Source organism: Ochotona princeps, chromosome 17, assembly GCF_030435755.1.
Source record: "Ochotona princeps isolate mOchPri1 chromosome 17, mOchPri1.hap1, whole genome shotgun sequence".
Classification (NCBI taxonomy): domain Eukaryota; kingdom Metazoa; phylum Chordata; class Mammalia; order Lagomorpha; family Ochotonidae; genus Ochotona; species Ochotona princeps.
The window spans coordinates 37,188,930-37,213,999 of NC_080848.1; the positions used below are offsets into that span (position 1 = coordinate 37,188,930).

Below are 25,070 nucleotides of genomic sequence, written 5' to 3' on the forward strand. Positions count from 1 at the left end.
GATGTATTCAGGTAAGCTAACATGAAACCCGGATCTCCACCCCTCCTTTTCCCCTTTAACGCACAGGGACCTGAGTCCAGAGCTTTGGGTTTCCCTGTGAACCACCCAGGGAACAATGCACCTGCTAAGAAGCCTCCAAACCTGGGAGGGGACTCCAACACGCTGCACTGTGGGAGGTCTGGGGGGGATTCCTGGGAGGGCTGGGGCTCAAGTTACATCACACTTTCCCACCGCCTTCAGGCTTTGTTTATTTACACATCAGCGCCTCCTCAGCACCAGGGAAGGGCAGGAAGAGGCTTCAGAGGAGAGTGAAAATGGCAGAAAAGGAAACATTTGATTAGCAGTTAACATGTCCCCTGGGGCTTCTTTGATTCCTACAGTTGTGGAAGTGCCAGATGCAATGATTAAACACTCCCAGAGGAGGAGTGGGCTATGCGCAGACCGTGGGACTTTGTTTCTGATGAGTTGCAGCTGCTTCTGCATCATGGCCAGACCAAAAGAGGCACGTGAGAGAAGCCACTGCCTGATGTGCTTGCTCCCAGGGTGTAGCACACAACTCAACAACTTCACCTAAGACTGTGGGAGCTTACTCTCATCCTGTACTTCAAAGAACAAGCACCTGCCAATCTGCTTAGCCTGTCACCAGCTCTTGCCTGCTTTCCTCATCTGCAGGTCTTTTCAGTGTATTTCCTTCCCTCACCCACTACTGGTCCAGGTCCTCATCATGTCTACTGGTGTTTCATCTTTCAGCCTCAAGCGTTGGGCCTTTCAAGCTAAGCTCCATATTATCGTCAGTGGGAGTTTTCTAAATGAGTTTTAAATCCTACCTCCCACCCCGGGTCTCTGTGATCTCCTGGATGAATGGAGTGTGCTTCCTGAGCCCTAGTTTGCAAGGCTTTACTTCTCTGGCTTCACCTCAATAGCAGGTGAGTTCCTTCACTCCAGCCATCTTGACCTTCTGGTGATTCCCAGAGTAAACTGTATGTCCTTTCCCTGCTGATCAGAATCCCTCCTTTCCCCTCTGGCTTCTTTCTTCTTCCTCTCCCTGCCTCAGATTTCCCTCCCCTGTGCCCCCCACACCTCTAATCCTAAACACTCATCATAAACCCTAACCCTCACCAGCCAAAATGAAATTGCTTCCTGACATCTAACTGTGGCATACAGGAACTGCCCCATGAATACTTGATCCATGAATGAATAAACTCTCCTAGTCCTATCTGGGTTCAGAGTTCAAGAAAGGGGGAGCCTTGAAATATCTGATTCTGAAAAAAAGAAAGTTTACAACAGGTATTGCCGTAAGGTGGTTAGATGGGTAGAATTTCAAACTGGATAAAGAGATTGTTCAATCGTGTTTCTTCAAGTCACTAAAGCCCACTACTGCCTTCAAGGCTGGTTCAAAAGACCTCTTTCCTGGCTTGGATTAAGCACTGTGCGTGCCAGCTTCGGCTGGACACTGAGCAGTTCAGGAATCACGTTCACCAAGCAAGTGCTTCTAGAAATGTCAAACCTGAAACACTCAAAATAATAATGATAATGATAATGCCAGGCCGGGGCTGTGGGGATATTTATAACGCGCCCGGAAGAGGTGCCAAGAGGTGAGGAAGGGCAAGATGAAATCTGCTGACCGCGAGCTAGGCGGCCCACGCAGGGAAGGACGGGGGTGGGGGGAAACGGGGACCTCCCCCCACAGGTAAGCGTAGCCCGAAGGAGGCCTGCTGAGGGGCGGATTTCCGCTCCTCCCAAGGCGGACACTTTGGCGGACCTGGCCCTCCCTCAGGGGTCGCACGTCGCGCCTCAGGGGGACGCCTCCCTCAGGGGGACCTCAGGCCGCGGCGGGGCGAACCCCAAAGGGAAAGCGCCCGGGTCCAAGCGTCCGTCCTTGGACTTGTCCATTGCAGATTCCTCCGAACCTACTGATCTTTTCGAGTCCTTTGCTTCTTTCGAACCTTTTGATTCTTTTCCATTCTAAGCGTGAGAGGCTCTTCGGAGAGAAGCTGCCACAAAGATGGGAAGGAGCCAGAAAAAGGACTCAGACGAAAACAAAAAAGGGAGGGTGGGAGAGTGGTCGTTATCAGGGGAGAAAGCATACAGAAGAGACTGAAAGAGCAGAGGGCGAGAGGAGCAAACGCACACAAGGACACGGGGGTGGAAGGGAGGCGGACAGCAACGGGAGAAGAACCTTAGCTCAAGGAGAAGAACCAAATCCGCCGGCGACCTGAGAAGGGAAGACACGCCCAGAGGGGGAAAAGGCGGCCGCCTTAAGATCAGCCCCGCCCCCGGGCGTGACGCGAATAGCAGAGCCGGCTGCGATTGGCTGTGGGCAGGAGGGCGGGATGGGGTTGCTAGGCGCGGAGGGGATCCGGCGGGCCCCGGCTGCCCGGAGCACCGAGCTGCGGGAGTGGAGCCGGGCTGAGCGGCGCTTCTGGAAGATGGCGAGCGGCGGGGACGCGCGGCCGCCCTGGGGGCTCCTCCCGCGGCCGCGGAGCCTTTTGCTGCTGCTGCTGCCGCTGCTGCTGCTGCGGAGCCCGGCGCGGGCGGCGCACATCAAGAAGGCGGAGGCCACCACGACCACAACGAGCGCTGGCGCCCCGGCGGCCGAGGGCCAGTTCGACCGCTACTATCACGAAGAGGAGCTGGGCAAGGCGCTGAGGGAGGCGGCGGCCGCCGCGGGGACCCCCGGCCTGGCCCGCCTCTTCAGCATCGGCCGCTCGGTGGAGGGCCGACCGCTCTGGGTGCTGCGTCTCACGGCCGGCCTGCCCGAAGGCGACGCGGGACCGGACGCCGAGGGGCCGGACGCGGGGGGACCGCTGATCCCCGGCCGGCCGCAGGTGAAGCTGGTGGGCAACATGCACGGCGACGAGACCGTGTCGCGCCAGGTGCTGGTGTACCTGGCCCGCGAGCTGGCGGTCGGTTACCGCCGCGGCGATCCACGCCTCGTCCGCCTGCTCAACACCACCGACGTGTACGTGCTGCCCAGCCTCAACCCCGACGGCTTCGAGCGGGCACGCGAGGGCGACTGCGGCCTCGGCGACGGCGGTCCTCCCGGGGCCAGCGGCCGGGACAACAGCCACGGCCGAGACCTCAACCGCAGCTTCCCGGACCAGTTCAGCACCGGAGAGCCCCCGGCCCTGGACGAGGTGCCCGAGGTGCGCGCCCTCATCGACTGGATCCGCAAGAACAAGTGAGTGGACGTCCACCCCGCCTTCGCCATCTGTGCACGAGAGCCTCAGGGGGTCGGTGGGGAGTACGGAAGCTGGCTCAGTAAATGCCCAGTAGATGTTTGCTGGCCCCAGGGGTGGGGTCGCGCAGGAGGTGGTAACCGGGCCAGGATCCAGGGGGCAGGGCCTCCGGTCCTGCCGATTGTCCTAGAGCCTCCGTGTCGAATGCTCTGGCAGGACCATAGCTTACGCGTGATGGAGGAGAACTTGAAGGTGAGCTAGGCCATCACCCCCGGCCCTCCAGGCCTAGCCGGTTAGCTGTATTAGTACTGTTGGCACTGGGGCACTTGGCTCACTTGCTGTCGTCCACAGGCTGATGGCGCGGTCATCGGTAATGTCCATGGCTTTGGGACTTAGGCCATCTGATTGGTGGCCAGTGCTGAGACTGCAGCCCAGAAATGATACTGGTCACTCCTTCCCTGGTCTTCCTCTTGGTTCGCTGCAGGCTACCTCTGAGGGGCCTCATGGGTTTGGCTGGAGACTTCGCACAGCCCAGGACTGTTTCATTTTGCACTCTGAGGGCTTTCTCTTGCCGTCTGTGCCCGCCTCCCTTATTACTAGGCCCGGTCATAACAGTGGAGTTGTCACACACCCTGAGTGTTATTATGTATTGTGTGGGACTTGGGAAACCAGAAAGCATGAAGACCTTGAGAAATTAGCATGTATCACAAGGAAATTTTATATGTGTGGAGCAAACGAGCACGAGACTATTATAATACACAGGAGCACCTGTGGGGTGCTGATGTGCCCAGGTAAACTTCCCACGAGTTGTTCCCACTGTCAGAAGGTGAGTGGGTACTGCAGGAACTGGGACCACCTTGGTCAGAGAGTCTTGAGAGATGGATCGAATATACAGCAAAAAGGAGATGAGAGAAGATGGAGCTTGCTTTAGGTAGAAGAGTGAAGTGAGAAGGTACCTCATCAGCCTTTCCTAGTGCCTGCTCTGCCGCTCCATCCCCGTTTTCATGTGTCGTCACAGGCTTTAAGGATAGTTGTTCTTTCTGTCTTGATTTGAAGGTGACTTCTGAGTGGTAAGTAAGATAAAGGTAATGAACAAAGAAGTTTTTCAGTGAATTCATTTCTTCTCTAAGATTTCAGCCATACTTGTAGAGAACAGATCTCAAAAATCCAGAGGCGTTATCTTTGTGAAAAACATTAGTGTTTGAGTATTTACAGATTGTTTTAGGAATATTTGTATCTGTTTACAATTTTCTCAATCTTAGAAATTTGAATCTTCAAGAATGCACTCCTTCTAGTTTTTGGAATTTACCTGGAGAGCATTATGGAGTTGGTAACTTTTTAGTATTTATAGGCTTTTTAAAAGATATATTTATTTTTATTGGAAAGTCAGATACACAGCAAGGAAGAGAGACAGAGAGGAAGATCTTCTGTCCGATGATTCACTCCCCAAGTGGCCGCAGTGGCCGGAGCTATACTGATCCAAAGACAGGAGCCTGGAGCCTCTTCCGAATCTCCCACACAGGTGCAGGAACCCAAGGCTTCGGCCCATGCCACAAGCAGGGAGCTAAATGGGAAGTGGAGCTGCCAGGATTAGAACTGGCACCCATATGGGATCCTGGCACATGCAAGGCGAGGATGTTTAGCCACTAGGCTACTGTGCTTGGCCCTAGACTTTTTGATCGTATATTTAGCAGCTACTTTAGATCGTCAGTGATACACGGGGGTCAAGTGTGGGAAACACTTGTGGGAATGGATTTGACATGAAACTATAAACCACCTTTCAGATAAGATTGGAAATGTGATACAAAGTTGATTTGACAGAGAATCAAAGAGTAGCCTTAAAACTGCTGTGATAGGTGTCACTTGCTGTTGAACTCTTCATTGTTAGAGTGTCATTGGAATACTTTAAAAACAATGTAAAGAAAATCTGATTGAACTTTGTCACCCTAGTGGAGTGCAAATATTTCATTTTTCTCAAAGTATTTAATTAAGCCATTTTAACCACATATTTGAGAAATACTGTAAGAAATGGCAAACAAAAAAACAGCCTTTAGGAGAGACTCCAGGACTTAGAAGTTTTATTTAGAAATGCATGATTGAAGATGTAGGTTTGCTTCACTTATTTAGAATGTTTAGCATAAGGTTGACGTTTAAACTGTTGCTGAATGAATAGCCCCGAGCTGTTTATAACTCCCACAGTCAGTGGGGTGGGGTGGGAGAGGGAGCACTTTGATTACTTTATAAATACACATCAGAAAATAGATTATTAATACCTTAGCTCTGGGGGAAGAGATGGTAGGAGGAGCTAGAGTATGTCTTAAGCTCTCAGTACTTTACTGAGATGCTACCTGGTCACTCAGCTGTACACTTTGTATTATTTTGCGTCATTAAACTTTGCTAGCATTGTATCCATTTAACAAAATATGTGTATGTGCTGGAAGTAGGGACTGGAGTTTGAGTCTGTAAGGCAGTGATTCTCCAAACAGGATCGCCAAAGAAATGAATGTTTGTTGCACAGAAGTTACAGAGTAGTTTTGTTCTAAGAGACGTTTCCATGTGTGCTGTTTAATTTTCATAAGGACTCTGAGAATCAGGTGGCATCAATCCCCAGTTTACAGATGAGATGGAAACCAAGGTTCAGTGACTCAACATGATCGTATTACTGGGGAGCAAAAGATCTGAGAAGCCAAATGTTCTTAGTTGGCTGTGCCTGGCTCCAAAGCCGTGTTGTTGCTGCTACACCAAATGGCATTCTCCTCTGCTGTCTGGAAGGATGCTAATTATAATTACATTAGTTTTAAATTGGTCTCTTGTCATAATCTAGTCCAGCATTTAATCACCGTTATAAATTCTATCTTCTGATGAACAGATTCTGTGTTAAAAGTAATTTTCATTGTTTGATCTCCTCTGGGATGGTACAGATTGTGCTGAAAATAATGTTTCATATTTGGCAAATGATACGGTTTAATTCTATTTTAAGACAATAGAAAGAGATGTTATATTTCTTTGACTTTCTATGTGTTAATTACAACTACAAGTGGGGATAAGCAAGAAAATGCACTTGAGACCATAAAAGAAGTATCTCATCTTTACTTATAAGCAGTACTTTGTTACATAAGGAAAAAATGTGTAAGTAGGTCTTAATGCTGGTTTTTTGTTTTTAGTTTTCACCACAAAAGGATTCTGCAGTATTTCTGTGCTTACATTTTTGATTAAATGTTAAATGTGTTCACTCAATAGAAACATTTTGAAAACTCTTTGTTTTTTTTTTTTAGAGGAGGATTTATTAAGAGACAGGATAGTTCACATTCAGATGTATCCACAACCTCAGAAAATTACCAAACAATGTTTCTTTCATGGGAACAGCCTGACTCCATGTCACTTCATTAATGACCCAATCAGAAAGCGTGGTGCAGTGGAGATCTAGGCTTTGCTGTGCTGTGGTTTTCTTTCTGAAATCAGCTTACTATTTTTTGTTTTCTTTTATTTTTATTATTTCCCTCTGAATCTTTTCTACTGTGGTTTCTCTTTTGAAAATGTGAATTTACTATAGGTATAATGTGTAACTAAAGTGAGACAAAATACATCCTGTTTTACGTTAGATTCTGTGTTTTAAAAATTCTCTCCAAATATATAAAGCATAGAGGTTATTAAGCTAACCCATGTATTACAACAAATTCATATGTGTTTGTACCAGCCACATTTTCTATGAAACTGACATATTGGGAGATGAAGTGTTAGCTTGAGTTATATGAAGTTTCCATTTTTGTAGGGCAAAAAAGTTAAATATAGGCAAGTTCCCTAGTTCAACTCAGTGCGTAGACTTGGGACTGATTAGGACATTTCCTGAATTTATGCTGCATTCTTCAGTTACTTTTTCAGTGATGGAAAATTCTAAAGCTACTTGAGGTTAACTTTATTATAAAAACTGAGTAAGGTTTTTAATTAATCATACTTTGTTTCCATTTGCTTTTCTGTTACTGTTAGTGGTGGTCTACTTATAGAGTTAGCTGTTTTCTACGTCTCCAAGGAATATGGGAGTTCATTTTTTTATAAAGATGCTGTGGAATTTTGAAATATATGTGCCTTTCTAACGATAGATGATTTGGTTGTGTTTTCAAAGGTTTGTGCTTTCTGGAAACCTTCATGGTGGCTCGGTGGTAGCAAGCTATCCTTTTGATGATTCTCCAGAACATAAGGCCACTGGTATCTATAGCAAAACCTCAGATGATGAAGTCTTCAAGTACTTGGCAAAAGCTTATGCATCCAACCACCCCATAATGAAAACCGGAGAACCTCATTGCCCAGGAGATGAAGAGGAGACTTTCAAAGATGGAATCACCAACGGTGCACACTGGTATGATGTGGAAGGTATGCAAAGCACCGAGTTGCCTTATATACCCATTATCTACTTAGCTTTCTTAAGAGTATATTTTGAACAGGAAAGAGGAAACTGCAGAATTTTAATTTTGAAAAAAAAAATCTTAAAAATTTTAAGCCTGTAGTGGAATTGAAAAAAAAGATCCCTTCATTTCATTTTTTTTCCCTCAAATTAACTTAATTAATTAGTTTGAGGAATGAGCAAGGAAGCTCCCTTTGTGGGCTGACTCCCTAGACACCTGGAAGACCTGAGACTAGGTCAGGCTCAAGTTGGGAGCTAAGAATTCAGTCCAGCCCTCTCGTGTGGGTGGCAGGAATCCAGTCATGGAACCCTCATCTCTGCCTCCAAGGGTCTACATTAGGCAGGAAACTAGAATCCAGAGCCAGGACTGGATAATGAACCCAGGAGACTGATGTGGAATGCTGGTGCCCTAGCTGGCAGTTTAACTGCTCAGCCACGTGTCTGCCCCTCCATCCATCATTTAAATTCACCTACTATTATCTTCAAATGCTTTTACTCTTCCTCACTTCTTTCCCAACAATCTTTTGCCAAACCATTGAAAAGTACATTTTAGATTTCATAATAGTCCAGCTGTAATTTACTCAACATGTATTTTTCAAATATAAGGAAATTCTCTTGTATAACCTTATATCATTTTCATGAAATATTCAATGTTTAGATTTATCATTTTTTTATGATAGGGGTCAGGTAAAATTTCTCACCATTGTCATTGTTTAAACCACATCATGTCATATCAGGAGGTATACAGCATCTTGTTTTGAAGGCATATTTAACAGTTTAATTGGGGGTCCTTCTTGTATTCAGGAGTAGAGATGCCTACTGCAGTTCTTTGTTTCCTAGTACTCTAGTCTCCATTACACTCTTTGTTTATCAGACTATGAGTGTGTGCTTGCTTAGCTGTATATCTTTGTGTGTGTGTATTTTGCATGAAGGTTGCAAATGTATACCATTGCCTGTATCTACAATGTCATGGCACATGTAAATAACAGAATGTTAGAATCGTGACACAGCTGAAGAACTGTATTATTGTAAAATATAGGAGAAAAAGGATAGGAGGAGAAGAGGAGGAAGGAAAAGGGGGAACCAGGGGAAACTAAATACCTAACAAAACTGTATAATGAAAACTAAAAACAAACGGAAAAGAACTTTGGTACACTGATGGGAGACAAGGTTTTCACCACTGGATGAAATGCCTGTTCTATCACTGGAGATGTGTGAGTTAGGAATCAACTTAGGAGGAACAGACATTTCAAATTTACATTGCTGGTTTCTATGGTTCATAAACTAGCACTCTACCAAACTTTAGAAAATGTAAGATTGACATTGTGGTGTAGTGGGTGAAGCTTCTGCCTGTGACAGATACTGGCTGGCTGGCTGCTCCATTTGCTATGTATGTCTTTTGCTTATGGCTAGAGAGAAGCAGCCAAAGAAGACCCAAGTGTTTGGGCCCCTGACACACACAGGGGAGACCCAGATTCAGTTCCAGGCTCCTAGATTTGGCCGAGCCCCACAATGGCTATTGGGAAGTGATCTAGTGGATGAAAAATAACCCTGTATTTTCCTATCTTACTGTAGCTTTGCCTTTATAAACAAATAAATATTTTTTTAAATTATAAAAAAATCAGGAGGTACATAATGTCATGATGCAAGTGGCCAAGTTTAATAGCTTGATGAATATGCTCACTGCTAACTGGATCTTTCCACTTTTTATACAGGCACATTTTCCTGTTGTGTTTCAATCTGTGAAGTAATCACAGAATGCTATTTTAAAAATTAGGGATATACATATATATATATGTATATTTTATATATATATAAAGTTTCTTATTTTAACCATTCTTTTTTAAATTCACCACTGAAAAAAGATTTGACTTATTTGGAAGGTAGAGTAACAGAGTCAGAGGGAGACACAGATTAACTTGCGTTCTCTGGGTCTCTCCCCAAATGGCAAGGCAACTGAGTAGCCAGGCTGAAGCCAAGAATCAGAAACTCTATCGGAGTTGACCACGTGGATGGCAGACACATTAGCAGGGAGTTGGGTTGGAAGCCAAAAACACAGCAGGTGAGACTGAAAGGGTTGCTTCGATAAGCATGTGGGTGTCATAATTTGCTTCTTAACCCACTGAACCACAATGCCTGTCCCCTCGTAACCACTCTGAAGTGTAGCATTCTGTGGTATTTATAGTACAGTGTTGTGCAGTCATCACCACCATCTGTTTCTAGAATTTTTTCATAACCCTAAACAGAAACTCCGTAACCCTTGAAAGTCATAGTTTTCACTTCATTTTCTCACTCCCCGCTCTCCCCTTCCCAAGCCACAGATAACTTCTACTTTCTATTTCTATGAATTTACCTGTTCTAACTATTTCTTATAACTAGAATCATACAATATTTGCCTATTTATGTCTAGTACATTTCACTTAGCATATTGTGTTCTACAAGTTCATCATCTTAATGGTTGAAAAATAGTCTTTTGGAAAAAAAAATTACTTTTGAGGCAGGGTGGTAGAAAGGGAGAAACGGAGAAAGGGAGATCTTCCATCTACTGGTTCAGTCCCCACATGCCAGAATGGTTGGGGTTGGCCAGGCTCCCACGTGAGTAGCAGGCTCCCAAGCATTTGGGCTGCCTTCTGCTGCCTTCCCAGGTACATTAGCAGAGAGCTGGCAGGTTTCAAACCAGGTCTCAGATACGGGATACTAGCATTTCTGGCAGAAGCTTAACCCACTGCACAAGAATACCAGCTCCTGAAACATATGCTCTGTATATGCAATATTTCCCATTTATATGTTGATGAGCACTAGATTATTTCCACTTTGATATTGTGAATAATGGTGTAAAGAATATTGGCACACACACATATCTGAGTTCTTCTTTGTACTTCTTCTGTATATATACCCACAAATGGAAATGTTGGGCTGTATACTAATTCTCTATTCAGCTTTCAAAGAGCTATCAAATTCTTTCCCTTAGTGATCATACCATTCACATTTCCCTCAGCAATATGCAAGAGTTTCAGCTTTTCATTGTATACTTTTTTTCTTAAAAGATTAATTTTATTTCAAAGGCAGATTTACACAGAGAAGGAAAGGCAGAAAGAGAAGGTCTTCCATCTGTTGGTTTACTCCCCAAATGACTGCAGTGGCCAGAGCTGAGCCGATCTGAAGCCAGGAGCCAGGAACTTCTTCTGCCGCTCCCACATGAGTGCAGGGTCCCAAGGCATGGTGCCGTTTTCTGCCGCTTTCTCAGGCCAAAAGCAGGGAGCACTACATGGGAAGTGGAGCGGCCAGGGCACAAATCAGCATCCATATATGATGCTGGCACCGCAAGGCAGTGGATTAGCCTGTTGCACCATTGCACCAACTCCTGCATACTATTTTTAAGAGAATCGATAAAGTAAACTTGAATTGTTTACTTTTTATTTTTAAATGTTCTTCTTAAACTTTTGAATATAATCTTGTTTTTATGCTATGGCTTTAAACATTTTCATAAAGTGTAAGCATATGGAAATGTGATCATCAACATAAACTTTTTCTCTTATTGAATCTGCCCAAAGTGAAATACCATTGGCCTTCCTTAACTTTTTATAATAGTCACATTATTAAAGTGTTTTATATCCCTTAATTTGCCTTTATTTAAATCTTTGAATTTTCATGACTTTCAAAAGAAGATATTAGAGGGAGCAACAGAGAGAGAGATTTTCCAGTTGTTGGTTTACTCTGCAGAGGCCACAATGGCCAGAGCTGGGCCAACTGTGCCAAGCCATTGCCAGAAGCTAGGAACTAGGAGCTTCTTCTAGGTTGCCTACTTGGGTTACAGGGGCCATACACTTGGCTCATCTTCTGCTGCTTTGCATGGGATGCTGACAGGGAGCTGGGTCAAAAGTGAAGCAGCCAGGACTTGAACTGGCACCATTGTGGTTGCATTGTAAGCAGTGGCTTTTACCTGTTGTGCCATAGCACCTATCCCATGTTCCTTTTAAAGCCATGTATACCCAAATTAGATCCTAAGTTGGAGAATATAATATTTCCTTCGAGGTTTCCAACTTTCCTGTGCTATCTGCCATGTTCTTTGTATATGATAAGCATTCATAAAGAAATTTGAGATATATTGAAGCTAGACTTTTGTCATAATAAGTGGGGATAATCTGAAAAACATTAAAATGTTTTTGTAGATAAGGAACATACTTTGAAATGCAAATCTTACATTTTAATCTTCAGTAAATATATTTAATAAAACCTAACTTTGTAAACTAATAGTTTTATGATTTAGTTGTTGCTTCGTTGAAATGGTATTACTTAAAGCTTTAAACAATAATGTGCTTTTCATTTTTCAGTAAAAATTATGAAAGATTAGAAAGTGATTTCTAATTAACAATTGAGGAATATAAATGTGATATATACTTCCTGAAAAAATAAATATCCTATCTTAAGTAAGTGTACCTTCAACCAATTAAGATTTTTTTTGACTCTTCAAGCATTTGAAGAAGCTAAAATTTGAAGCTGCCTTTGTTACTGTTGTTATGAGCATCAACTTTTCTCCTATTTTAGCTGAATGATCAGACATGCTTTAAGCTACTCTTATAATAGCTACTTTGATTTCTCTTCCTGCCTTAACATATAATTGAGAAGGAGGCTGTGATAGTGCCAACAGTTTTGACAGGGTAAATTCATTTTGTTTAACTTAGGCAGGACTGCAGTGAGTAAGGTGTTGTGAAACTTGTGACTGGGCATAAGTTCAAACCCGGATATCCTGGAATAATTTTACTGATGCTCTATATGATGACGTGTTACGCTCAACAAAGTACAGGTTTTTAGAGCTGGAAGTGAATATGTTGATCTACTCCAGCCTTTTTGCCATGTAGAAAATCAAGGTGTGAAGGAGGAAATAACTTGTGAAATGTAATTAATCAAAGATTTGCTGAGCACCTGTCATGTCCCATATCCTGTAATGGGTAATGGGAATACAGTGGGAGAAAAATAGAAATATGTCTTGATATTAAGAATCAGTCAGTGCATTCCTGTCATGAAATATGGGACGATGTTGTTTTTAAAACTTTTACCTTCTTGCCAGGGCTGACTAGCCACTCAAGAGGGTGGGCCTTGCTTCCCTCAACATGCCTGTGAAGTCTGCAGGATCCACTCAGGGAATGACTGTCCTAATGAGGCCTATGAGCTGGCACACTCACCTGTTAAAGCCTCGTTGTAATGAGAGCCAAACCTGAACTTGTTCACGCAGCAGGGTAGCGTAACTCTCTTCCCCTTTTTTAAGTCACAAATTGCTTATTTGTGTTTCTGTTGGGCACCATTGTTTCTCTACAGCTTTGAAGACATTCTAAAAAATCAACTGATGAAAAAAATTCAACTGATGGTTTAGTATGTTTTTTCAAAACATAATTTAATGAAATGGAACTGTAGTTTTAGGTCAACTTTAAGAATTGCCTTCTTTGAGGAACAGACATTTAACCTAGTGGTTAAGACATGTGCATCCTATGTCAAAGTACCTGGGTTTGATCTCTGGATCCTGCCTCTGACTTCAGTTTCTTGCTAATGCAAACCTTGGAAGGTATCAGTGATGCTCAGGTCATTAATTGGGTTCTTGTCATCTGCACTGGGAACCTGGATTGAGATCCCAGCTCTCAACTTTGGTTTTGCCTAGCCCTAGTCATTGCAAGCACATGAGGAATGAACCAGTGGAACAAAAAAGAATTTTGCTCTTTTTACTTAGAAAATTTAAGAGCAGGTAACCCCAGACTATAAAACATTGCAATTATTTGATCAAAGTTCACAGTTTTGTGTAACTTTTAGAATTTTCTTAGGCTGAACATTGGCTTTGATTTTTTTTTAAGTTATATTTTCTTTTCCTGCAGTTCCAAGAATAATAGTAGAGCTCTGGAATGCCACCATCTTGAGTTTGAGTCTCACTTCTGTTTCGACTAGCTCTGTCAGTATATGTATCTGTGTGTGCATGTATGTATGTGTGTGAGTCAGCTTGGGTAAATTAATGAATTTCTCAAAGCTGCAATTCTTACATGTGTGAAAGATAGAGAAATATGCACTGTCTACCTCAGGATTGTGAGGCTGTAACAAAAATGTATATAATACACTTATCCTGGCATCTAGCACTATGGCTTTTTTGTTTCCATTAGAATTTACACTTCATGCAGATAAGTTCTCTTGGATCTGGCACGGTAGCCTAGTGACTAAAGTTCTTGCCTCACATATGCCGGGATCCCATATGGGTGCTGGTTCGTGTCCCAGCTGCTCCACTTCCCATCCAGCTCCCTGGTTGTGTCCTGGGAAAGCAATTGAGAATAGCCCAAAGGCTTGAAACCTTGTACCCGCATGGAGGACCTGGGGGAAGCTCCTGGCTCCTCACTTTGGATGAGCTCAGCTCTAGCTGTTGTGGTCACTTGGGGAGTGAACCAGTGGACGGAGGAACTTTCTCTGTCTCTCCTCTCCTTGAGTCTGACTTTCAATTAGAAATGAATAAATCTTTTTTTTTTTAAAGATTTATCTTATTTTCATTACAAAGTCGGATATACTGAGAGGAGGAGAGATAGAGAGGAAGTGGAGCTGCCAGGATTAGAACCAGCGGCCATATGGGATCAAGGCGAGGACCTTAGCCACTAGGCCACGCTGCTGAGCCCAGAAATGAATAAATCTTTTTTTTATTTTTTTTTTTAAAGATTTATTCATTTTATTACAGCCAGATATATACAGAGGAGAGACAGAGAGGAAGATCTTCCGTCCGATGATTCACTCCCCAAGTGAGCCGCAACGGGCCGATGCGCGCCGATCCGAAGCCGGGAACCTGGAACCTCTTCCGGGTCTCCCACGCGGGTGCAGTGTCCCAATGCATTGGGCCGTCCTCAACTGCTTTCCCAGGCCACAAGCAGGGAGTTGGATGAGAAGTGGAGCTGCCGGGATTAGAACCGGCGCCCATATGGGATCCCGGGGCTTTCAAGGCGAGGACTTCAGCCGCTAGGCCACGCCGCCGGGCCCGAAATGAATAAATCTTAAAAAAACATGTTAAGTATTCTCACTCCATTTTCTGTTTCCAGCACAAAGAAGCATGAATGGTCTATAGAAAGTAAACAGGTTATTTATTTATTAAGATTATTTTTTTTATTTGAAAAATAAGGTTACACAGAGAGAGAGAAACACATATCTTCTAGCCACTGGCTCTCTCCCCAAATGGCTGTCGCAGCTGAAACTGGGTCAGTCTGAAGCCAGGAGCCAAGAGCTGCTTCTTATTCTTCCACATAGGTACAGAAACCCAAGTTCTTAGGCCATCTTCTGTTGCTTTCCCAGGCACATTAGCAGGGAGCTAGATAGGAATTGAAACAACAGGGTACAAATTGGTGCCCATATTGGATACAGCCTCCTCTGAAGACTTTTTAAATAAATTAATTCTTACCATCTGAAAATGAGTGTATGGTTACTTGGTTTTTTAACTAATATGTTTTACAAATTATGAGAGTGAGAGCATAGCATGCAAGCTGCTGTCCACTGGTTAATAACCCCAAAATCTTTACCACCAGTGCTAGACCAGGCCAAAACTGATGGTTGCTAGTTCAATTCAGGTCTCCCATGTGGTTTATGGGGATCCCAGCTACTTGAGCCATTACCTACTGCACCCTAGAGTGAAAATTATTGGGAAGCTGGAATCTGGAGCAGAGCTGGAACTCAAACGGAGACACTTTGATATGGGGTGCTGGTATCCCAAGTGGCGTCCTAACTGCTACGCCAAGTGCCTACTTGAAATGCACAGCTATTTAAAATCTTGAATAAATCATCTTTAAACGTTTAATCTTAGAAAAATTTATAAAGATGTTCTTCTTAGCTTGCTCCTACTCTAAGAAAATAAGCCTGCCTACTGGTAGGGTTTTTTTTTAATATGATTTATTTTTATTGGAAAGGTAAATTTACAAAGAGAGAAGGAGATACAGAGAGAAAAGTCTTGCATCTGCTATTTTACTCCTCAAGTGACCGCAAGGGCCAGAGCTGAGCCAGTTCAAAGCCAGGAGCCAGGAGCTTCTCCTGGGTCTCCCATATAGGTACAGGTTGCCAAGACTTTGGGCCATCCTCCACTGCTTTCCCAGGCCACTGGCAGGGAGTTGAATGGGAAGTGGAGCAGCCGGGACACGAACTGGCGCCCATATGGGATCCCAGGATGTGCAAGGCGAGGATTTCTACTGGTAGATCTTTAAGCAATAGTTTTCTAACTTTTATTTACAGTTGTGACCTATATGAAACACCTTTTAGCTGATTATTTGCATTCATATCTGTGTGTGTAAATAAAACAGTTTCATGAAACAGCATTTGTAATATAGTCTTGTAATATTGTAATATAGTATGTTCTCTTTCATAAAAAAGTGTGTCAATCTGTTAATGTAGTTTACAATCCATTGTTGGGTTATGGAAATCTGTTTGAAAAAAACATTGTTCTTGATGATCCTGTGGTAGAGTTTAATTATTTTCCAGTTTTAAATAGGAACAAAATGCTTTGTATGTTGTGTGCACTTTTTCTTTTGCACTGGCTTGTTTATGACTCCATTGTTTCAGTAAGGACTGTACCACAAATGTTTATCTTAGATAATTCATTTTAGATTGCCTTCCCTATAACATGAATGAGTATTGAGATCAGTAATTGGTCGGAAGTTTTCGTATCAGTATGTACATTCTGTGATTAATTAGGAACACTGCCACATGCTTTATAATTGGGTCTTCTGTAGCCATTACTAACTTAGGGCTGAGCCTGTCTTGTCTTGTCTTGTGTTGTCTTTTCTTTTCTTCCTTCTTTTTTTGTTTGTTTCTGAGATGCAGATACATCTGGTTCATTCACTTATATGTAATTGCCTGGTCTTGGGCAGTGTCAAAGCCAGCAGCTTGGCATTCAGTTCGGGTCCTCCCATGTGAGTGAAAGGAGCCTAGCTGCTTGACTCATCACTGTTGCTAAAGTCAGAAATTGAATGCAGGTACTCCCATGTGTGACATAATTGCCCCAACTGCTGTCTCAACCAGTTGGCAATACATTTACCAATTAAGCAGAAAATTACAGGTTTTTTTTTCTCCTTTAGAAGAAGAAAGTGTTCTGTGGTTTTGTCAAGCTTTTGTTCCCTCTCATTTAATACTGTGGACAGTGTTATGAAATCTGACTAGATAACATGTAATGTAACAGTTCCACCTTTTTGTTGTTGTTGTTGTTTGGTCTGAGCTCCTTGATTATGTGGGCAGTCATCTTGTCCTAAAGAGGTGAGATTGAGCAGCACTGGTGTGCTCTAAGGAGTACACTGTATGTGCTGATGGAAGGGAAAGAACGTGGGAAAAACGATGACCAAACTGCTCTCAACAACATAAAGGGTAGGTTTGGTGCAAAGATTGTCCAAAAAGCTTACTCTTAGTTTTCTGTGTCATTAAAAGGGCCTTATGAATTAACTGATATAATACCAGAAAACTAGAATCCAAGAAACACTAAGCAGTGTGTTAATGAAAAAGGTGTAATACCCAATGCTAAGAAATAAACCCACAAATATAGCTGGAAATTTAAAACATTTCTTTTATTTATTTATTTATTTATTTATTTATTTTTATTACAAAGTCAGATATACAGAGAGGAAGAGAGACAGAGAGGAAGATCTTCCGTCCAATGATTCACTCCCCAAGTGAGCCGCAATGGGCCGATGCTGCGCCGATCCGATGCCAGGAACCTGGAACCTCCTCTGGGTCTCCCGCATGGGTGCAGGGTCCCAATGCATTGGGCCATCCTCAACTGCTTTCCCAGGCCACAAGCAGGGAGCTGGATGGGAAGTGGAGCTGCCGGGATTAGAACTGGCGCCCGTATGGGCGTTCAAGGCGAGGACTTTAGCCGCTAGGCCACGCCGCTGGGCCCTAAAACATTTCTCATAACTAAAATTGAAATGTCAATGAAGAAGGCACAGGATGTAGTTAAGAACTTGCATTTTTCTTTGTTTTCTTTTCTTTCTTTCTTCTTTTAGCATATTGGTTACTCAATACTATGTCACTCAATTCCATAACGTTATAAATTGTGGCTGATGTTATGTTGGGGCTTTTAATTGATTGCCAGCTCTACCTTCAGACCAGAGATGGTCTCCCCAAGAAGCCGTTGAACTTATCTGGACAATAAGATGCTGGACTCTATGCTTGGTATATGCTTGCAATGAAAAAGTCTCAACTGAACTTGAACTGTGGTAATGCAACAAGGTGGAGGAATCCACCATGGGGGGAGGGTTTGGGGAGAGGTGGGAGGAATCCCAGTACCTATAAAACTGTGTCACATAATGCAATGTAATTAATAAAAATAAATAAAGAAAGAATAAAACATTTCTCTTAGTAACTGTTACATCATGAAGATAAACATGAATAAGGATTCATGGGACTTGAGTAACGTAAATAGGCCGGTGTACTCTAAGGAGTATGTGCAGCAAGGTACAGAATGCTGTCATTATATCTGATTCTCCTGCTGTCTGTTTATTTATCTAAGGTGTTGATGTCTAAGTAATTTACCAGTTGTCACATTTACAGAAAATGTGTCTATGTATTACTGCCTGTGTTACTTTTTTAAATTATGTATTTAAAAACAAAACAACAAGCAGAGAGAAACCAGAGGTTCTTGGGTCTTTGCCAGTTTTACATTTTAATAGGATCAAGTCTAGACTTAGCATGACATAGAAGGTCCCACAGACTCAATCCTATATTTCTAGCTTCATCTCCTACTTTTTTTCCCTGCCACTGAACTACTCCTGTTCCTTCCCCTCCCTCAAATGAGCATCTTCACACAGTAGTAGGCTGCTGTCCGTCTTGAATGCTTTTCCTCAGTCTAACTGTAACCTATTCTGTAGTGAGTCTCCTGTCTGCCTTTCTAGAGCTTCATGTCTATGCCATCAGGATAGTACTTGTCTTTGAGGTTACTGATAGTTTTTTGTGCCTCTTGTTCAAGTGTGAATTCTTTGGTAGTAAGGACAGTATGGTGCTCTTCAGTCTGGAGTTGTCTTTGTGAAAATTGTGTTGGCAGAGACAGTTTCCTGGAAGAGCAGAAATGGAGAATGGTTTTTCTATGGAATAGAAAAATAATACCTTTATTAGTGGGACTAATACCCTTATTAGTGGGACTCATGGGAGAGCCTGGAAAAGTAAGAATGAGAAAAATAATTGAGAGAAATATGCACTCTGTGTGTGTGTGTGTGTGTGTTTGATGGGAAAGGAGTTACAGTTGGAAGTAAATACTTGATTTACTCATCTTAGTTAAGCACTCAGTATGTACTTGGGAAATGGGTTATGGAGCTTGGAACAAACATAGATGTGAGAAAGATTTGAGAGTTACAAGACATTTGGAAAGCATATGGCAATATCCATGATTTTGAAACTTGAATTGATATTGTTTTCTGGCATAATTTAATTGCTTACTGCCAGAAATTAAACTAGAACCTATATATAAATGAACAGATGAATGCCTTTTCACCTACAAAGTGAGTGCACTTCAAGGAATGCCGACAGATCAGATATTAATTCTCAGTCCATTCATCTGTAAAGAGCACAGTTGGTAATCAGCTTCCATTAGTAAATTTCTTTGGGTCTTAATAGAGCTGGTGGACTCTCTTCTCTCTCTTTTGCTCTCTGTCTCTCTTTTTAAATTGAGTGCTAATTTGAAAAGAAAAGGGTTGGAACCACCTTGATGGCTCAACTAACTAATGCTTGGCCTACAAGCATTGGCATCCCATGTAGGTGTTCCACTTTTCATCCAGCTCCCTGCTTACAGCCTGGGAAAGCAGTGGTGGATAGCCCAAAGCCTTGGGACCCAGCAACTGCAAGGGAGATCCAGAAAAAGCTCTTTGCTCCTGGCTTCAGATCAGCTCAGCTCTGTCTGTTGTGGACATTTAAGGAGTTAACCATTGGATAGGTCTGAGAGAGAGAGAGAGAAACAGGGAAAACAGTATCTAAACAGAACATTTGCTTCTACTTGAGTCAAACATTTGCTTTAGTAAACAGAAATAAAATTGATATAGAATATGACCTTTATCAGTAGTACAGTAGTATACTTGGTCGTGTGGTAATGGGTCTACACAAAGGCTGAAAACCAAACCTTGCTTTAGGCTTTGGTTTCCACATCTTCAGATTCAGATTACTTGTGCTCTGTCCGTTTCTGTTTAACTCAGGTGGTAGAAATGCAAGACTGCTTTAAAAATAGGAGAAAAAATGAAGTTCAAAGAGCTGTGTGAGGCAGGGTTGACTAAGAACTAGAAACAGATGCAGCACTATATAATTTAGTTTTACTTTGTAGAATCATATCATTGGCAAATATATATTCAGTGGGAGTGGTGAAGGAAATAGATTTTTACATGATAAGTTGTTCAGAATACAAAGACTGACTTCAGTTAAGTTTCAGTCAACTTGAACCTCAATTTAAAGATTAACTATTTTGGGGTACTTTCAAGGTCAGTCTGTTTTATTCATTCAGGTGGCTCACTTTCCACTTAAAAATTTGTCATGAATATCAACACTCATTAACTTTTTAAAAACATTGATTTTATTTGAAAGGCAGAGAGACTCAGACACAGAGATCCTCATCTTCAGTTTACTCCCCAAGTGCCCACCATATCCAGGGCTGGACCAGGCGAAAGCTGGGAACTGGGAACTCAGTCTAGGTCTCCTAGGTGAAGGGCAGTACCCAATTATTTGAACTATCACCTACTACCTCCCAGCACGCTGATTAATAGAAAGCTGAACCCGAAGTGTTAGCCAGGACTTGAACCACTCCAGTGTGGAATACAGGTATCTCTAGTAGTGTGTTCACCACAATGCTAATCACTTGCTTCTTATTAGCTCTTAAAACTAAGGGGTGGGCCTGGCACGGTGGCCTAGCTATCCAGCTCCCTGCTTATGGCCTGGGAAAGCAGTCGAGGATGGCCCAAAGACTTGGGATCCTGCACCCATGTGGGAGACCTGGAGGAGGTTCCTGGATCCTGGCTCTGGATCGACACAGCACCAGCCGTTGCGGTCACTTGGGGACTGAATCACCGGACAGAAGATCTTCCTCTCTGTCTCTCCTCCTCTCTGTATATCTGACTTTGTAATAAAAATTAAATCTTAAAAAAAAAAAAACCAAGGGGGTACAAAATTACCACTTAATACATGGTCTCTAAAGAACTTATTAACAGGAGTCATATTGTGGAATAGTGGGTTTAGCCAATGCTTGTGACACTGGCATCCCATGGGTATGCCCGTTCATGTTCAGGCTGCTGCACCTCTGATCCAGCTCTCTGATAAGGGCCTGGAAAAAGCAGTGGAAGATGGCTCAAGTACAAGGGCTCTTACCACCTACATGAGAGATCATGAGAGAATGGAAGAAGCTCCTGGCTTTGGCTCGGCCCAGGTTCTGGCTGTTGCAGCCATTTGGGGAGTGAATCAGTGGATGGATGAGCTCTCTGTAAATCTTTCAAACAAAACAAAAATTTAAAGAAAGTATTACCAAAATGCCAAGTTATGAGACTATTTTGCTATCTTTTGAAGCATAGTAGTCTCTCCTTAGCTGCATTTTGTTTTTTGCATTTTAATGACTCATGGTTAGCTATGACCTGAAAGTATTAAATGGAAAATTCCAGAAATGAAAATTTCTGAGTTTTAAACCATGCAGTGGTCTGAGTAGTGTGGTGAAATCTCAAGCTATCATGCTTCAGCTCGCCTGGGACATGAACCATCCTTTTGTGCCTTGTATCTGTACTGTATATGCTATCCACTCATTAGTCACATAGTAGCATCTTGGTTGTTAGATTCACTGCCGTTAGTATTACAGTGTTTGTGTTCAAGTAACCCGTTAGAAGTGACCTAATCCTATTTAGGTCTATTTACAAATCACTGACTTTCCCTATTATGTCCCCCCCCCCCCCAGCTTTGTGTAATTAAGTTTTGTGTTGAGGAAAACAAGACAACAAATCTACTGCTTAGTTAAAATGACTCATACTATCTCTGACATTGAATATTGGGGAAATAAGTGTGAAGTTTAACATAGATGGCAAATAATGCCTGATTATGTCTTCTTAAGAAATTCTTAAGTTATTCGTAACTCACAATTTCCAAGTTTTTAGATAATTTTTAAAAGGTAATTTTTTCAAAAATAATTTTTTCAAAGATTTATTTATTTTTATTGCAAAAGGCAGAGTTACAGAGAGGAGAGAAAGATTTTCCATCCACTGGTTCGCTCTGCAAGTGGCCACAACAGCCAGAGCTGAGCCAATCCGATGCCAGGAACCAGAAGCTTTCTCCTAGTCTCCCATATGGGTGCAGGGTGCCAAGACTTTGGGCCATTCTCTGCTGCTTTCCCAGGCCATTGGCAGAGCGCTGGATGGGAAGTGGAGCAGCTGGAACGGGAAGTTGCACCCATAAGGTATCCTAGAGCCATCAAGCTCTAGGGGAAGAATTAGCTAGTTGATCCATTGACACCTGAAGTTGATAAATAGACTTTTTAATATTCAACCCTAGGATTAGTTTTTCTTTCACTCTTTCTTTTTGTAAGTCTTGTGAAATAGAAGTTAATTTGCTATTTGGCCATTGAGTTCTTGGAAAAAAAATCTAGATAGCTATTACAATTTACTATTTGTTTTTGAATGTAGTTTATTATTATAGACTTATGAGAAATGTACATTAAGAGCATACTTTGTAGAAAGCTTTCTATTACTGATTTCTGTTTGATTCCATCATTATCAAAATATACTTTATATGATTTCAGTTCTTTTAAATTTGCTGTATATTTTGTGACCCAAAATATGGTCTGGCTTAGTGAGTGTTCCATGTGTGGTTGAAAAGCATGTGTATTCAGTTGTTGGGTAAGATGTAGTGTAAATGTTTAGCTCTAGTTAATTGATACTGTTATTGAATTCTTCTTCATACTTTGCTGATTTTCTATTTATTCTGTTGATTTTTGAGAGAAGACTTGAATTTTGCAACTGTAATTCTAGACTTATTCATCATTTTCTTTTTAAAAAATTTTTAAGATTTATTTTATTTTTATTTGTTTTTTTTTTTTCAAGATTTGTTCATTTTATTACAGCCAGATATACAGAGAGGAGGAGAGACAGAGAGGAAGATCTTCCGTCCGATGATTCACTCCGCAAGTGAGCCGCAACGGGCTGATGCGCGCCGATCCGAAGCTGGGAACCAGGAACCTCTTCCGGGTCTCCCATGCGGGTGCAGTGTCCCAATGCATTGGGCCGTCCTCGACTGCTTTCCCAGGCCACAAGCAGGGAGCTGGATGGGAAGTGGAGCTGCCGGGATTAGAACCAGTGCCCATATGGGATCCCGGGGCTTTCAAGGCAAGGACTTTAGCCGCTAGGCCACGCCGCCGGGCCCTTTATTTTTATTTGTATTAGAAAGTCAGATATACAGAGAGAAGGAGAGACAGAGAGGAAGATCTTCTGTCCGATGGTTCACTCCCCAAGTTGCCGCAATGGCTGGAGCTGCGCTGATCCGAAGTCAGGAGCCAGGAGCCAGGAGCTTCTTCCAGGTCTCCCACACTGATGCAGGGTCCCAAGGCTTTGGGCCATCCTCGACTGCTTTCCCAGGCCACAAGCAGGGAGCTGAATGGGAAGCAAGGCCACTGGGTGCCCATATGGGATCCTGGTGTGTGTGAGTCAGGACTTTAGCTGCTAGGTTACCATGCTGGGTCTAATCATTTCCTTTTCTATCAGTTTTTGTTTCTTCTGTTTTTAAATTAGGTGCATATGTGTTTTGGAGTTTTGTCATTTGATGGGTTTCCTTTTGTCTCTCTGGCCTTTTTCCTTTATAATACTATATCCACTCCATCTTTGGTTTGACTATATTGGCACGATATATTTTTCCATTTTTTTCAACTCCCCTGTTATGTTTAAAGTGAATGTCTTGTACATGGCTCAGAATCTTGTCTTACTTCAATTTGACAGTATCCAGCTTTTATTTGTTGTGATTGTACTATTTACACTTAATGTAGTAATATTTTTGGATCTGGAGTTAAACTCATTTCAAGAATTATTTTCTGTTTGCTGCTTTGTTTTTTATTCCTGTACTTTCCCTTTCCTGACCTCCGTTGCACTGTTTGAATATTGTGTACTAGTTCATTTAAATTTATCTCTTGCATTTTTACCTTTACCTCTCTGTTTAGTTAGTTTTGGTAGTTGCTCCAGCCGTTACATACTTAACTTTTCACAAGTTTACCTGAAAGTAATGTTTTATTGATTCAAGAATATGCAGATCTGACCCCCAAACTTGTTTGTGTCATACTTTCCCTGTGTGTTATGGAAAACTCTGTAAGACAATGTTAATTATTTTTGCTCTTAACTGTCATGAGAGATAATATGTTGAACCTACCTAGATGCTTAACCATTTGTGCTGCTTTTCTTTCTCAAGCTTACATGTTTCTGATTTTTTTCTGTGCCTGCAGGATCTTCTTTTACATTTTTGAAAGATTTATTTTTATTTGAAAGGCAGATTTTTACAGAAAGAGAAGGAGAGAGATCTTATATCAGCTGATTCACTCTGCAGATGGATACAGTGGCCAGAGCTGAGCTGATCTGAAGCTGGCAGCCAAGAACATCCTCCTGGCTTCCTATGTGGTGTGCAGGGACCCAAGGTCTTGGGCTATCCTTCTCTGCTTCCCTAGGCCATAAACAGAGAGCTGGACCAGAAGTGGAGCAGCTGGGACACAACCGGGCCTCCCTAAGGGATGCTGGTTTGCAGGTGGAGGATTAACTGGCTCTGCCACCTTGTCAGCTCCTAGCATTTTTTTAAATAAATTTGTTTTATTTTTGATTATGTTTACATAGTTAAGAAGGACGCGTGCCTGAGTGGTCCACTGATTAGGGTAGAGAGGGTTGAGGAATGGGGGAGGGTGGGTGAGACAACTGTCTCCAGTTTTCTTTTTTCTTCTTGTACCTGGGGAAAGTGGGGAGAGAGGGGAGAAGGCTGCTTCTAGGAGCCTAACCCCATCAGTACCTGAGAATAGGGGATGGCCACCTGATGTCATCCCAGGGTCCCTAATGTGGAACATGATCCAAGGGTGCTGCTTAAGTGGTTTGGGTATTCTAAGATGCTGTTGATTTTGTTGCTCTAAGGTTGAGGAAATCCTTCCAAGGTCCATTGCCTGACATAGGCCACCTTAGAGTCTCCACTTGCCCAAATACTCATTGTCAAAGGTCGGCCAGAAGAGTTGTGCAATTTGTTCTATCCTCCATGGTATTAAATGCCCTGTACAGGCTACAATGAATTGGTTGTCATGTCCCCTCTGTGTTTCTGGGCCTGCCATCTGCTGCTCAAGCCTCAACAACCCAGGGGACCCAGTTCTGACACATGCACTCCAAAATCAGACCACAGATCCTATTATCTTGCCTAGGATCCTATGATCCTATGATCAGTCCAGTGATCCATTTGGAGGACCCCAAAAGAAACCTCACTGAAGGTAACTCCAGACCTGACTCCTGTGTCTGCCAGCCAGTGTGGGA

General features: G+C 42.7%; 1 protein-coding gene across 1 annotated transcript in view; it reads left to right on the forward strand.

The window, feature by feature from the left end:
- The first annotated feature begins 2,414 nt into the window (after positions 1-2,414).
- Positions 2,415-25,070, forward strand: part of CPD (carboxypeptidase D) — a 72,869-nt gene continuing 50,213 nt past the window's right edge. Inside the window, exons 1-2 of the mRNA XM_058675568.1 lie at positions 2,415-3,181; positions 7,303-7,550. Of these exons, the coding sequence (XP_058531551.1) occupies positions 2,430-3,181; positions 7,303-7,550 (1,000 nt within the window). The 5' untranslated portion in view covers positions 2,415-2,429. The remainder of the gene's footprint in view (positions 3,182-7,302; positions 7,551-25,070) is intronic.